Genomic DNA, 16,213 nt, shown 5'->3' on the forward strand with positions numbered 1-16,213 from the left:
GACATCAGCAATGATATCCCTTGTTCCACGGCCTCTTCTGAATCCGGCTTGAACCTCTGGATATTGGAGCTTACAAAACTCAGTAACTGCCCAACTTTAACAGCCTACCATTCATCACCTGAGTCTCCCTGCAGGCCCAGTGCAAATTACTGCTTCATTATCTGATGGTGGGCTATTGGCAAAAGAATTCCCATCCCTGACTTTCTTCTTCTCTCTCCAGCAGGCTTCTGGGCTGTCTCTCCTTGGCCAGATGGCTTGTGTGCAGTAGTTTCAATCAAATATAATATTCAATCAAATATAATTGGGATCATAAATCAGGAAAAAACCCCACAGCAACAGTACAACCCATAAACATCTGATGGTGTTATAATCTCTTTTCTAGTTGTTAAGATCTTTGGCAAGTTTTTGTTGACAGCAGCAGGGATAGCACACAGGCTCTGGGTCAGTTGTCAAGGCTGACCACTAGGTGGCTGCTGTCTGCAAGAGGTGATATTCTTGCTCAATCAATTAATGATGCCTGCACGGGTCTAGGGATGTAAGTGAGATTGAGGTCCCTGCATGATGGAAATGGTGTGCTCTCAGCTGGTGTAGTGGCTTACGAGCTGAGCTGCTGTCAGCAGTTTGAGCCCACCAGCCACATTCTCTGGGAGAAAGCTGAGGCTGTCTGCCCCCATAAAGATTGACAGCCTCAGACCCCTAGGGAGCAGCTCCCCTTTGTCCTATTGTGTTGCCATGAGTCTGAATAGCCTCAATGGCAGTGGATTTGGGGATTAACCTAGGGGTGGTCTGACAAATTGGCTTCTGTAATGAGAGAACCCCATGGAGCACAGTTCTGCTCTGTAACAGATGGGACCGCCATGAGTCAGAATCAACTCAATGGAAACAGGCTTGGTTTTGTGGCTTGACTTTAAAGCCCAAGCCCTCATTCTTGAAACTTGTATGATTGCCCTCTGTCAGGCTTCATTTGCTGTAACTTCTTTCCTTCTCTGACCGACCTCTATAATCTGCCTGTCAGGACCTGTATGCATGAAACTGACCAACGTCACCTCTTTATCCTTCCAAGTTCAACCATGATGCTTTCTCTGATTCTCTCACTGTTAGTTGCCATCAAGTTTGCTTTATGTACTGTATGTATAGCAGAGTGAGACAATGCTCAGTCCTGTGCCATATTCACTATTGTTGGTATGTTTGAGCTCTTTGTGTGGCCACGTTACCAATCCACCTCACTGAGGGTGTTCTCACTTTTGTTGGCCCTCTGACTTACCAGACATATGTATCTGTCTGTCAATCTGCAGAGAGGCTGAGCCTCCAGCTTCCAAGCAGCTATAAGCCTGAAAGGAATGAGATATATACACACAATGGTATCAACCATTCTATGGGTGCCAGCCACAGCAGACACACACACAGTGTTGACAAACTGTAGACCATCATTACTATTTATAGAAAGCATACAGCAAACAAGGGCAATAGATTCTCAAAGGGGAAGCACATGCCCATCCCCAGATTACCTGTGGCCATTCTGACGTCGCTGTGGAGGCACTCCCTGGTTCAGGTCACATACTACGTCCGCATCTCCAGTGCCTCCAGCTTCCACCATGCTGCTCAATCCTGCAGGACTTCTGGGGACCTTACTTGGCCACTGTACCTCACTGGCCTCTGCTGCAGGATCCTGCTATGCTACCCAGACCTGTGGGGCTCTCTTGCTGCCATGCTACCCAGGCCAAAGCATGCACAGGCCTGTCTTGCTCTGTACAAACACTCTGTTAGCTCCATTGTCAAACCCATCCTACCCTGATGAAGGAATATCCCACACAGGAGCCTCCAAGGCCACTCCATAAAAGGCACGTTCAGGCCTCTGCCCTGCACACAATGCCAGTGAACCTCCCGCCCAAAGGTGCTCAAATGGAGCTTTTGCTCCGTGGGCCAGTAGGCTGCCTTGCTCTGAGGTCCGACACTGGCTCCTGCCATCTTCAGTGCTATAATTCTTTCTTCTGAGTCTAGGAGGTTCTCAGCACAGGAATCTCAGGTCCTTGGTCCAAATGGTATGCTCCACTATAGAGTCTTATTGATGGTAGTGAGGTTCCCAGAACTGTGGTGGGGTTGGCCCTTTTGTAAGCCTTTGTTGTTCTTATTAAGTGCTGCTGAGTTGGTTCAGACTCATAGTGACCCTGTACAGGGTTTCCAAGAAGTGGTTGATGGGCTTGAACTGCTGACCTCCGGTAAGCAGTCCAATGCTTATCCTACAGTGCCATACACGGACTCATTTGTAAGCCTTGTTTTTGTTTTCAGGTGCCATCAAGTCAGTTCCAACTTATAAAGCCCCTGTGCACAACAGATCGACCCTATTGCCGAGTCCTGCACCATACTCACAATTGTTGTTATGCTTCAGTCCATGGCTGCTGCCACTGTGTCAATCCATCTCATTGAGGGACTTCCTCTTTTTTGCCAACCCTCCAATTTACCTAGCATAAGCATAGTGGTTACTAATAAGCCTGCTAACCTCAGGGTCAGCAGTTCGAAACGACCAGCTGTTCCTCGGGAGAAAGATGAGGCATTCTGCTCCTGTAAAGATTTACAGCCTCGGAAACCCTGTACAGGGTCGCTATGAGTCAGAACTGACTCCACGGCACATAACAACAATGTCCTTCTCCAGGGACTTTGTTGTTGTTAAGTGCCGTCGAGTCGGCTCTAACTCATAGCTACCCTGTGTAGGGTTTCCAAGGAGCGGCTAGTGAGTTTGGGCTGCCAACCTTGTGGTTCAACCCAACCTTGTGGTCCAGTGTTGACCCTACAGTGCCACACCAGGACTGGCCCCCACTAATAATATATCTGAAGTATGAGAGATGAACTCTGGCCTTCCTGGCTTCTACATTCTGACTTTACTTCTTCCAAGACAGATTTGTTCTTCTGGAAGTCCATGATATTTTCAATATTCTTCTCCAACACCAGAACTTGTAAGGCTATTCCTTGTCAATTTCAAGGCCTAACCCTCCCGCCAGGACTACCAGGAACTAATTCCCTCAGTAGGCCACAGTTACTCAGTTTGCATAGTAATTAACCAATCCTTTGTAAGATGCTGACCCAGCCTATCATTTTGTGGGAGTTACAAGACCAAGATTAGAAAGGTCATGTAAAGGCAATCTCCGGAACCCAATCAAACATGACATTCTGTTCTAGCGTTTGGTGTTTCCTTATGATGTGTCCAGTATAAGCAAGTTGGAGTCTCACTATCCTTGCATTTAGTAAACATCTGGTTGTATTTCTTTTAAGACTGAGTTTTTCATTCTTTTGGCAGCCTATGGTATATTCAATATTCTTCACCAACAACACAGCTTGAACACATTGATTCTTTTTCTTTCTTCTTTTTTTATTATCCAACTTTCACACGCATGTGCTGTTGTTGTTGTTCCTAAGAGCCATTGAGTCGGTTCTAATTTATAATGACCTTGAGGTTGAAACCGACCTTGCAGTCAACTACTTATCCTACTTGTCCACTCCAGGACTCCATGCATATGAGGGGATTGAAAATACCAAGACTTATGTCACACACACCTTTGTCTTCAAAGTAACATGTTTGCTCTTTGATATTCTAAAGAGATCTGTTGAGTAGATTTGCCCAGTGCAGTATGTTGTTTGATTTCTTGACTGTTGCTTCCATGGGCATTGTTTGAGGATCCAAGTGGAATTAAATTATCGACAACTTCATTGAAACCCTTGACTCTGTTGTCGTTGTTAAGTGCCACTGAGTTGACTCCTACTCATAGTGACCTTATTATAAAAGAACAAAGCATTGCTTGGACCTATGCTATCCTCACCATCATTGCTATGTTGATACACGGTGTTAATTTATCTCATTGAGAATCTCCCTCTTTTTTTGCTGATCTTCCATCTTACCAAGCAAGATGTCCTTCTCTAGTAATTGGCTGTCCTGATGACATGTTCAAAGTAAGCGAAACAAAGTCTTTTCATCTTCATTTTTAAATGACATTCTGGATATACTTCTTCCAAGACAGATTTGTTCGTTCTTCTGGTTATCCACGGTATCTTACATTTTCTCTGGGGTGTATGGAAGTTAGAGAGTCCCTCCTCTGGTCCCATGCTGTTGCTGAGGGCTGTTGAGTCAATTCTAACACATAGAAACCTATGTGACAGAGGAGAACTGCCCTGTAGGGTTTTCTTGGCTGTACTCTCTATAGAAGCAGATGGCCAGGCCTTTTTCCTGTGAAGCTACTGGATGAGTTCAAACTGCCAACCTTTTGATTAGCAACCAACAGCTTAACCATTATGCCACCAGAACTCCTTCAGATATCCTCTAGTTCTTAGCTTTTAGCTGTATCCTACCACTTAGCCTATTCCACAATTGGTTCCCTATATGTCTTTTTCCACTCCCACCCTGAGAGGTCCTCAAAGTCAAGATCTGGGTATTCCCATCCCTAGACTAGAACCTGGGACAGAGTCTCTCCTCACACACTCTGTACTGAACACAATTGTACTGCGTTCTACAGTGAGATCGAAATGATTTTTATGAACTTTCCCAACAGCCTGAGCTCCGTGTGTCAACACACCTCCAGCTTAATTGCCTGTCATTTACTGGAGTCATAACGTGACCACACATTCCCCTGAGACCACTTGGCATTTTCTTAACTGCGATGGCCTTTTCCCTTCTCTCTCTCTTTGCTCACAGCCTGAAGACAAGCAGAAAGCAGCATCTGCCTTTGCCCAGCTCCGGGGCGCCATGGAGACACTGGGCATCTTGGAGAGTGAGCAGCGAGCCATTTGGCGGGTTCTGGCAGCCATTTACCACTTGGGCGCTGCGGGGGCCTGCAAAGGTATGTCCTTCCTGCCGGGTTCACGTGGGCTGCCAGCTGTCTCCTTTGGCAGGTGCCCGACAGGCTTTCTTTCTATGGAACACAGTGTGCATGTGTAATTATGGGGGGATCAGGTCGATCTGTCATTTTTTGTGTCTCTGGGATTACTCTTTTGGAGGTCACTGGACCAGACTTGGCAAGAAGGAAACTGCTGGATTCAAACATTCTAGACCAGCATTGTTCAGTAGAACATTCTGCAGCGATGGGCATGTTCTTTATACATGCAAATCAGTATGGGGACCACCAGCCCCCAAGTAGTGACTAAGCACTTGACTAAGCCAGTGTGCCTAAAGAATTAGTGAAAATGTCTACATTCAAAGGCGCACCGATTCAATCATTTCTACATGTACATTTCAGCGACATTGATTACATTCTTCAGGTTGTGCTGCGGTCTCTCTACCCTTTTCACAATCATTTCATTTCTATTAATTTTAATTCACTGTCCCCTAAGTTGCCATCCAACCTTGTGAGTGGCTGTTGCTGATTGGATCTCACACAGATCATTCTTTAAAAGAGCACAAGGTGCAAAGCAGCACACCTGACTAATTAAGATAAGCATGTTGTCAGGAGAGACCAGTCCCTGGAGAAGGAAATCATGTTTTCTAAAGTGCAGGGTCAGTGAAAAAGAGGAAGACCCCCAATGAAATGGATTGGCACAGTGGCAGCATCAATGGGCTCAAGCTTAACAACAGTGTTTCATTCAATACTAGATGGTTATTGGAAAATCAAAGCGTATAAATGTCTACCCAAAGGCAAGGGGGCTGGGGTATATATGTTTCTCCTGGACTGAGGGCCTGTCTTGGGGGCATTGTTGCCCACACTTTTAGACTTGTTGGATCTTTGAGAGTGTCAATCTTTATGGGAGCAGACTGCCTCATCTTTCTCTTTTGGAGCAGCTAGTGTGTTTGAACCACCCACCTTGTGGTTAGTAGCCCAATGCTTAACTCACTGTACCATCAGGGCTCCTTCAATCCTCAAGTAGAGGCAGCTCTAATAGTGAGCGTAGATATACCTGGGTGGCATGAGGCCCAGCTGAAAGGTCGGTGGTTCAAACCCACACAGAGGCACTTTGTTGAAAGGCCTGGAGATCTGAAAAGGTCACAACTTTGAAAACCTTCAAGGGGCAGTTCTGCTTTGCAACACATGAAGTTTCACTGGTTTGGTTTTAACAGTTAGCGTTGTATCCTAGTGAGGTGACTTCCCCAAGATCACACAGACAGCTCATAGCTGATACTCAACTTAAACATGCTCCCTGAAGGCATACTGCAAAATCCACCACTAAACCTACTGCCATCTGCCGGGGACCCGCCTCGACATAGGGGTTCGGTTCACGAGGAGGGGATACCTGACGGCGATTACAATATATCAAGAATACACAGAAAGAGACAAACAGAGAGACAATGAGGCACCCCAAAGCCAGGGTGGATACATCACTGGTGGGCAGGCTTGGGAGTACAGGCATCATGGCCTCTGCAGGCAGCAACTCACTGCCCTGCCATCTTTACTGCATGCCTTCCAACCCGTAATGCACCGCAATCTTTACTCCATGCCTCCCAACCAGTAATGCACACCTGGGGAGGCCCGGGCCTCTGTTTTATTTAGGGGAGGAGCTTCATACCAAGCTGGGAGGGACTTAGGCAAGGTACAGCTAACATCAGTACTTTTCCAGACATTCAGGTAACTTTACATCGTACTTCGCTGGTTCGAATCCCAGGCCAGCAACTTGGATTCTCAGGCCCAATTAACATATCTATAGCTCCTGAGCTTAGGTGGGGGAAGGTGAGAGTAATGACAAAAGCTTGGGCGGAGTCCTGCTGCTTTTGCTTCCTGAGCCAGGTTTTCAGGAGGACTCGAGATGCCCAGGTGAATGGGCTGCACCTGGAAAAGGATTAGGGAGGATGGGTTCTTTGTCTATAGAACAAAGAACCGAGAAGTAGCTAAGATATTTTTAGTTAATCCTTTTGAAGAAAGGCTTGACCTTGCAACTTTTAGTCTTAGGCTTTAGGAAAATATCACATTTATCTGTGGATTATCAAAGGCTCCGTGTATTAATTTAATATATAAAACTGAATATTAAGATGAAAGCAATTTGCCATTAACTGCCAATGGCCTCATTTGTTACACTCGGCCCTAGAGGGCCTCGAACCTCTGACCAGTCTTACACGGTCCGCAACAGCCATCAAGTCTATCCTGACTCATAGTGACCCTGTAAATCGTTACAGGAGAAGACAGCCGCATCTTTCTCCCAAGGAGCAGCTGGTGGAATGAACATCTGATCTTCTAGTTAGCAACCCAACTCCTAACCCACAATGCCACCAGGGCTCTTTCTGTGAAGCCCAGGAAGGGAGCAAGTCTAGAAGGCACATGGGACCTGCCTTCTGACTTTCATGCTCACACTTGAACTTTCTCTGCCCCTGGCCCATTGACTTAACATCAGAAGGGATGGAACTGGTTTAACTCTAGACTTTCTTCTCTTGTAGCAGGCAGATGCAATGTGGGGTGCAGGGACATGTCCCATCCCTCTAATCATCTGTAACAATAAAAGAGAAGTCCCGTTTATAAATATTTCATTAATATGTGATTATGGCAATAATTTCTTGCAGACCTCCCCCTGACCCCTAGTTTATAAATTATTTTAAAAGTAGCTGCTTTCAGTCTGGCTGGGAGACCAGCCCGGATGATTTACTTACAATATATTCTACTTTGGAAGATTTCATAATAGGTTACTCTAAAATCAGCTATTAAGAATTTCAAAGTCATATATAAATGTCTTTGCTTTGTGTCATAACAGATCATTTTGAAACATATTAAGAATCATTTCCATTAATGAAGTTTTTTGTTTGTTTGTTTTTTTGTCATTAACATGGTATTCTCCTCCCAGTGCATGTCTGGCTTCCTTTGCTTATTTTGAGAGACTCAATCCTCTTTTTAAAAACTCCGATATCAGTCCTTCTGGGATGTCTGAGGTCTTATAACCTGACTCAGTTTATAGCAGTACCCAAAGTCCTGGTGTGGTGCTGTGGGTTAATGCGCTGGACTGCAAGGTTGGTATGAACCTCAAGGTTGGTGGTTTAAGCTCACCAGCTACTCCTCTGAAACCCTATGCACGGTTGCTATGAGTCTGAACAGACTCAACGGTACTTAACAACAATAACATAGTAGTACCCATCAGCACCACAAATACTGGTGAAGTGTTTGACTGTTTCCTATGCGCTTATAAGAGGGGGCTTCAAAAGTTCATAAACAAACAAACAAAAAGGAATCAAAAGATAATATGATTTTCCTAAGTGTATTTTGAAATCCCGTTGTACCTTGATCAGGTCTTTTGATCTGATTGGACTCGTATATAACTCAGAGAGGAAGAAAAGTCCTGTGGACAAGAACCCAGCCCCATGAACCAACCAGCTGGGTGCAGATCCTAGCCTCTCAGAACCTCAGTTTCCTCCTCTGTAAAATGGGATGAAACAAAGCCAGTTCTTTGACTTGTTGTGAGGATAAAATGAGTTCTTGGCCCCAAAGTGTATGGAACATGGCCTGACCTCCATGGAGGGCTCCCTAAACATTATCTCCCATCAATATTCATGTCACAGATAAGGAAATGGAGGCTTGGTGAAGGTTTGTGATTGGCTCAGTCAGTAAGCTCCCAAGAGGGGTATGGAACCTGGGCCTGTCTCCTGCAAATATTGCCTGGCTGCCCCAGGGTTTGCCACAGACAATTAAGGTCACTTTAAGGTCATCTGACTCCTGTCTTGGGGTCCTTTAAAAAGGTTCAGGGTTTACAAGCATGACAGTGTCACTGCAACTGGTAAGAACTATCCCGATGCCCAGTTTACAGAGGGGGAGACGGAAGTCCAGCTGCAAGGACTGTGTCCTCTCCTCCGTAGGCCTCCTTAAGGGATGTGGAGTTCTGAACAACCACAGCAAGGCCTGAGCTGCCTTAGCTGGATTAAATCATCCCTGTGTAGTGTCGTGGGACAGGGCAGGAGATGGGATCAGGGACAGTGCCGACTACACACCCAGATGGGGGCCTCTTTTCCAGTGTTGCTCTCTTTCCCCACTGTGGGAACTCTTATGTCTTGTCTTCTTGGAACGTTGTTCCCCATTTTAAGTTTTAATCAGATGGAGACTGGTGGAACCCCTGAGACTGTGACCCTTAGTCACCCTTTAGGTCTGGAACTGAACTCACTCCCCTGGCCCAACTCTCAACCAAAAAATATTCAGATCTATAAGATGAACAATAATACTAGGGAGGTACGCACACCTTAGAATAATCAACCATTTGACATAAAAAAGGCAGCACTGACCTTAGGGATAAGTTCAGAAGGGTTAGGAAAGGAGGAGAAACAGCAACAGGAGACAGGGAGGCAGTGGGATGAGTGATGTTACATTGTGGGCTATCAGCGCCAGGAAACTAAAGGCATATGAATGGAAAACTGATGAGCCAATCTGCAAACCTTCACCCAAACCACAACAAAGTGTTAAAAATAAATTAAAGAACCCCAGCCACTCACTAACCCTGAGGTCCCCCTCTAAGGACTGGGCTTTCCTGGGGAAACATATAGAGCTAAGGAGAACCATGTTCTGTTGTGCTCCACAAGGTTTTTACTGGTTGTTTTTGGCAGGTAGATTGCCAGGTGTTTCTACTCAAGCCCTATTTAAAGACTGTAGTGGTTACAAGTCAGGCTGCTAACCTCAAGGTAGCAATTCAAAACTACCAGCTATTCTGCAAGAGAAAGATGAGGCTTTTTGCTCCCGTAAAGATGTACAGCCTCGGGATCCCTATGCATGGTTGCTATGTGTTGGAACTGACTCCATGGCACCACACCACCACTATGCATAGATGAGGGGGGGGAGTTCTCCCAGAATGCTGGGGGTCCAGGCCTTAGGACACCATATAGGCACAGTGCATTCGCAGAACTGTGAGTTGGCTTCTCTTGGGAAGCTGACAATGTTGAGTTCACATGAGGCCTTAACAGCAACTCCATGGTCCCCTCTGAACCTCTTCTTTTGGTGGTCCATACCCTACCCCCATCATGGCCCTGCTGACCCCTGAGTTCTTAAGACCTGGTGTCTTTTAGTCAGGACTAAAGGCCCTCTGGGTAGCTTGAGACTTTCGGAAAGTGCGCTGAATCATCCCAGTGTAAGCTGTGCCCTCAGCAGTCAGGGATGCTGAGAGGACCCATGTCTCCAGGGTAGAGCAGGGCAAGAGCACAGGCTTTTACAGTCAGCACTTCTGGTTCAGACTGAAGCTTTGCCTTTTTATTAGTCCTGGTTATCACTTTCGTGTGGCTGATAACAAATACCACACCCTTGGCGACTTCAAATAGCAGAAATTCATTTTATCAGTTCAGGCCATAAGTTGAAACCCAGGTGTTGGAGGGTTGGTTCCTTCCAGAGGGTCTGAGAAAGAATGTGTTCCATGCCTCTCTCCTAGCTTCTGATGGTGGTGGTTGATAGGTGCTGTCAAGCCAGTTCTGACCTCATGCTCAAACAGAAGGACACACTGCCCAGTCCTGTGCCATCCTCACAATTGTTACTATGTTCGAGCCCATTGTTACTGCCGCTCTATTGATCCATCTTCTTGAGGGTCTTTGTCTTTTTCACTGTTCCTCCACTTGACCAAGCATGATGTCCTTCTCCGGGGACTGGTTCTTCCCTATAATATGCCCAAGTACGTGAGACAAAGTCTCACCATCCTCCCTTCTAAGGAGCATTCTGACTATACTCCTTCCAACACAAATTTGTTCATTCTTCTGGCAGTCCATGGTATATTCAATATTCTTTGTCAACACCATCATTGAAAGTAACCATTTTTTCTTCATTCTTCCTTATTCATTGTCCAGCTTTCACATGCACATGGGGTGATTGAAAATATCATGACTTGGCTCAGGAGTACCTGAGTCTTAGCTTCTAGTGGTCACCCGAAAACTTTGGTGTTCCTTGGCTGAGAAATACATTGTCTAATCTCTGCCTCTGTCTTTATGTGGCTGGCTTCCCTGTGTGTGGTCCCTGTGTGGCTGTCTCTAGTTCTTCTCCTCTTCTTCTAAGGACATCAGTTATTGGATTTAGAGTCCCCCTTACTCCATTATGAAGGAACCATGGTAGCACAGTGGGTTAAGTGATGGACTGTTAACTGCAAAATCAGTGGTTCAAACCCACTAGTTACTCTGCAGGAGAAAGGCAAGACTGTCTGCACAGTCTCAGAGACCCTAGGGAGCAGCTCTGCCTTACAGCTTCACTGTGGGTTGGAATCCATTCAACGACAGTGGGTTTGGTGATTTTGCTTACTCCATTATGACAGCATATTAGCTAATTATATCTGTAAAGACCTTATCAAATTACATTACAGTCTAAGGCTTCTGCTGGACATGAAATCTGAGGCCATTATGTAACTCACAGGGGAGTCCGGGGTGGCACAAATGGTGAACATGCTCAGCTACTAACCAAAGGCTTACAGTCTGAATTCAGCCAGAGGCACCTCGAAAGGTCACAGCATTGAAAACCTTGTAGGACACAGAATATACTCTGACACACAAGAGGTCACATGAATCTAAGTCAGCTCAGTGGCTACTGGTTTGGGGTTTTATGGAACCTATGACACTGAATGTGGCTTTGGTCAAGTTATGGAACTCCTCTGAGCCTCATCTGAGTGGAGAAAGGACAGCATAGAGCCCTCCAGAACTCCAGTTAGGCTGCCCTATTAGTAAGTGGGCACAGACTCTTTTCTCCCACTCTTCCCAAGATCCAGTCACAGTAACTGCTCAAGAAAAGGACACTCCAAATGGGACTGTGAGGCTGGATATTTGTTTTTCTTTCCTTTAAAAAATTTTTATTGTAAATTGAGTCAAGGTTTCCAAGGCAAATTATCAGTTTTACGTTCAACACATCATGCTTTGTTCATTGCAATGATTACAGTCCCCTCCATGTACCATCCACCACTCATCTGATAGTCTGTCGCACTGTGGTGGCTTGTGTGTTGCAATGATTCTGGAAGCAATGCCACGGGTATATTGAATGTCAGCAGGGTCACCCATGGTTTCAATTGAGGTTCCAGCTGAAGACAGATCAAGAAGAAGGAGAGATGGACTACTTCTGAGTATTTAGTTACTGAAACTTTTATGAATAGCAGTGGAACACTGTCAGCATCAGAATATTGAATATTGAAACATGATGAAGAGCACAAGAACATTGTCAGACACAGTGCTGGAAGATGAGCCCTCAGGTTGGAAGGTACTCCAAATACGACTGGGAAAGAGCTGCCTCCTCAAAGTACAGTTGACCATGATGATGCAAATGGATTAAAGCCCTTGGGACCTTCATTTGCTGATGGGGCACAATTCAAAATGAAGAGAAACACCTGTAAAAATAATTATAATCAGAACATGGAATGTATGAAATATGGATCTAGGAAAATTGGAAATTGTCAAAAATGAAATGGAACGCATAAACATCAATATCCTAGGCATTAGTCAGCTGACATGGACTGGTATTGGCCACTTTGAATCTGACAATCACATGGTTTACTATGCTGGGGATGAAAATTTTTAAAGGAATGGCATCACATTCATCATCAAAAAAACCCCACAACTTTTCAAGGTCTACCTTGAAATACAACATTGTCTGTAAGAGGATAATATCAATATGCCTACAAGGAAGACCAGTTAATCAAAATTATGCACCTACCACTAAAACCAGTGATGATGAAATTGAAGAATTCTACATTCTACCAACTTGTTCAGTATGAAATTGATCAAACATGCAATCAAGATGTACTGATAATTAATGGCTATTGGAATGCAAATTTGGAAACAAAAAGGAAGGATCAGTAGTTAGAAAATAAGGCCTTGGTGATAGAAATGATACTAGAGATCACACGATAGAATTTTACAAGACCAATGACTTCTTCAATGCAAATACCTTTTTTAAACACCATAAAAGACAACTATACATATGGACGTCATTAGATGGAATACACAGAAATGAAACTGATTATATCGGTGGAAAGAGACAGTGGAGAAGCTCCATATCATTAGTTAGAACGAAGTCATGGGCAGACTGTGGAATAGATCCGTCAATTGCTCATAAGCAAGTTCAGGCTGAAGCTGAAGAAAATGATAACCAATTCATGAGAGCCAAAATATGATCTTGAATATATCCCATTTGAATTTAGAGATCATCTCAAGAATAGATTTGATGCATTAGACACTAAAGACCTAAGGCTAGAAAAGTTCTGGGGTGACATCATCATCAGGAAGCATGCAAATGGTCATTAAGAAGACATGAAAGAAGAAAAAGGCCAAACTAGCTGTCAGAAGAGACTCTGAAACTTGCTCTCCAATGTACAGATGCTATAGCAAATGGAAAAAATGTGGAGAAAAAGAGCTGAACTGAGAATTTCAAAAAGGACAGCTCAGGAAGACAAAGTTAAATATTATAACAAAATGTGCAACTCTTTCTGGGATTAGAAAGCCAAAAGGGAAAATCACCTTCAGCATTGCTCAGGCTGAGGGAACTGAATAAAAAATTCAAGCCTCAACTTGAAATATTGAATGATTCTATGGGCAAAATATTGAATGATGCAGAAAAAAGTATCAAAAAAAGATGGAACAAATATACACAGTCACTATACCAAAAAGAAATGGCCGATGTTCAACCATTTCAAGAGGTAGCATATGATCAAGAGCCAATAATACTGAAGGAAGAAGTCCATGGTGCATTGAAGTTTTTGGCAAAGAACAAGGCGCCAGGAATTGATGGAATACAAACTGAAATCTTTCAACAAACTGATGTGGCCCTGGTGTCATTCATTCACCCATGCCAAGAAATCTGGAAGACAGCTACCTGGCTAACTCACTAGAAGAGATTCATTTCTGAGCCTATTCCAAAGAGAGATGACACAATGGAATATGGAAATCATTGGACAATATCATGGATATCCCATGTGAGTAAAGTTTTACTAAAGGTGATACAAAAACAGCTGCAACCAAACACTGACAGAGAACTTCCAGAGGTTCAAGCCAGATTCAGAAGAGGACGTAGAATGAGGTATATTACTGCTGATGTCAGGTGGATCTTTGCTGAAAGCAGAGAATATCAGAAAGATATTTACCTGTGCTTTATTGACTATGCAAAGGCTTTTGATTCTCTGGATCATGACAAGCTATGGACAACATTCCGAAGAATGAGTATTCAGAAACACTTAATTGTGATCTGGAAGAACTTGTACATAGATGAAGAGGCGGTGGTTCAAACAAAATATGATAACATGAAATGGTTTGAAATTAGAAAAGGTATGCACCAGGGTTGTATTCTTTCATCTGTATGCTGAACAAATAATCCAAGAAGCTGGATTATGTGAAGAAAAATGTGGAATCAGGACTTAACAACCTGCAATATGCAGATAATATATATAACCCTGCTTGCTGAAAGTGAAGAGAACTTAAAATACTTACTGATGGTGATCAAAGACCACACCCTTTGGTATGGATTGGCACCTCAATGTAAAGAAAACAAACATTCTCACCACTGTTATAATAAACAACATCCATATAAATGGAGAAAAGATTGAAGTTATCAAAGACTTCATTTTGCTCAGATCAGCCATCAACACTCATGGAAGCAATAGTCAAAAAAATCAAACGACGATTGCATTAGGAAAATCGATTGTACAAGACCTCTTTTAAACCTCTTTAAAATGTTCCAGAACAAAGATGTCAGTTTGAGGACTAAAGTGCGCTGGACCCAAGCTATGGTGTTTTCAATAACCACATATGCATGCAGAAATTGGACAGTGAATAAGGAAGACTGTAGAAGATTTGATGCATTTGAGTTATGCTGTTGGTGGAGAATATTAAAATTACTGTGGACTGCTGGGACAATCCAATCTGTTGGAAGAAATACAGTCAGAATGCCCCTTTGGAAGCCAGAATAGCCAGACTTCATCTCTCATTCTTAGGACATATTATCAGGAGGGATCAGTCCCTGGAGAAGAATATAATGTTTGCTAAAATGGAGGAGCTCTGGTAGCGTACTGGTTACGAATTGGGCTGTGAACCACAAGGTCAGCAGTTCAAAACTACCAGCTGTTCTGCGGAAGAAAGATGAGGCTTTCTGCTCCTGTAAAGACTTACAGGGTACACTGTACAGGGTCACTATGAGTCGGAACCAACTCCACGGTATTTAACAACATCAACAACCAAGTGGAGGGTAAGAGAAAAAGACTGCCAATGAGATGAATTGGCACAGTGGCAGCAGCAATGGCTCAAACAAACCAATGATTGTGAGACTTGTGCAGGACTTGGTAGAGTTTTGTTCTGTTGTGCATAGGGTCACTATGATTCGGTACTGACTTGATGGCTCCTAACAATAATACCCAAGCACCATCATTTAACAGAATTTACCTCTATGTCCCCCTTGTTTTAGATGTATACATCCAAAACAAAATACAAATATATTCATTTAAATGTCCAAAGGACACATTTTGCAAACCAGTCTCTGTCCACAGTCACACAGCCTTTCTGTCCATGGGCCTGAGTCCTCAGCTGCTCTTTCTGTCCATGCCATTGCCTCTGCCGCTGTCTCTGCTGTCGTCACTTTCCGGATTAGGATCTCATGCTCCACTCATGGTCTTCCCTCTTGTTGTCCTAGGGTCCTCTGTTCCTGAAATGAAAGATGAACTAATCCCTACTTTTAGTTATACATCTTATACATTTACATTTGTGACAATTGCTATTAGTCCTGATAACAGTTGAATCATAAAATCCTATCACTATCATCCCCCATCCCTTTTCACCGGATCCATCTGGAAAGACGAAAACTATTCAGTGGGGATGCTATCTTACTCCCCCTCATTCTGAAACTAAGCTCACTCATGAAAGCTTGTAAACCAGCCACTTCGTGCTTTTGTTGTTGTTGTTGTTATTAAGTGCTGTAGAGTTAGTTCCGACTCGACTCATAGCAACCCTGTATAGGGTTTACGAGGAGCAGTTGGTTGGGTTTGAACTGCCGACCTTGAGGTTCAAGTGGACCTTTAGGTTGAGTGCTTATCTTACAGCACCACACCAGGACTCATTATAGTCCCCCATTTTTTTTATAGCTAATGTCTAGTTTGGCCATCCCTACCAACCCTGTCCTGTTATGTGCCATCAAGTAGAAATCGACTCAATGGCACATAACAACAACAATCAACCAACGTACTGAGGAGACAAGCTTGATCCTTGATATGAATAGCCCTTCCATTTTGGTTGGAATTTTGAGCAACTGCATCCATAAGCAAAGATTCAGTTAATCCAATTGTAGCAATTTATGCTTGCTTGCTGTATCATATTTCTTTATCTTCATCTGGT

The 16,213-nt window shown here is 43.9% G+C and overlaps 1 protein-coding gene and 1 pseudogene across 1 annotated transcript in view; one reads left to right on the forward strand and one right to left on the reverse strand.

Annotated features, from left to right (window-relative positions):
• Positions 1–16,213, forward strand: part of MYO18B (myosin XVIIIB) — a 377,810-nt gene that overhangs the window by 43,419 nt on the left and 318,178 nt on the right. The window contains exon 11 of the mRNA XM_006869188.1: positions 4,685–4,829. Within this exon, the coding sequence (XP_006869250.1) occupies positions 4,685–4,829 (145 nt within the window). The remainder of the gene's footprint in view (positions 1–4,684; positions 4,830–16,213) is intronic.
• Positions 11,027–16,213, reverse strand: part of LOC102822603 — a 14,132-nt pseudogene continuing 8,945 nt past the window's right edge.

The sequence above is a fragment of the Chrysochloris asiatica genome, unplaced genomic scaffold (assembly GCF_000296735.1).
Source record: "Chrysochloris asiatica unplaced genomic scaffold, ChrAsi1.0 scaffold00128, whole genome shotgun sequence".
NCBI lineage: Eukaryota > Metazoa > Chordata > Mammalia > Afrosoricida > Chrysochloridae > Chrysochloris > Chrysochloris asiatica.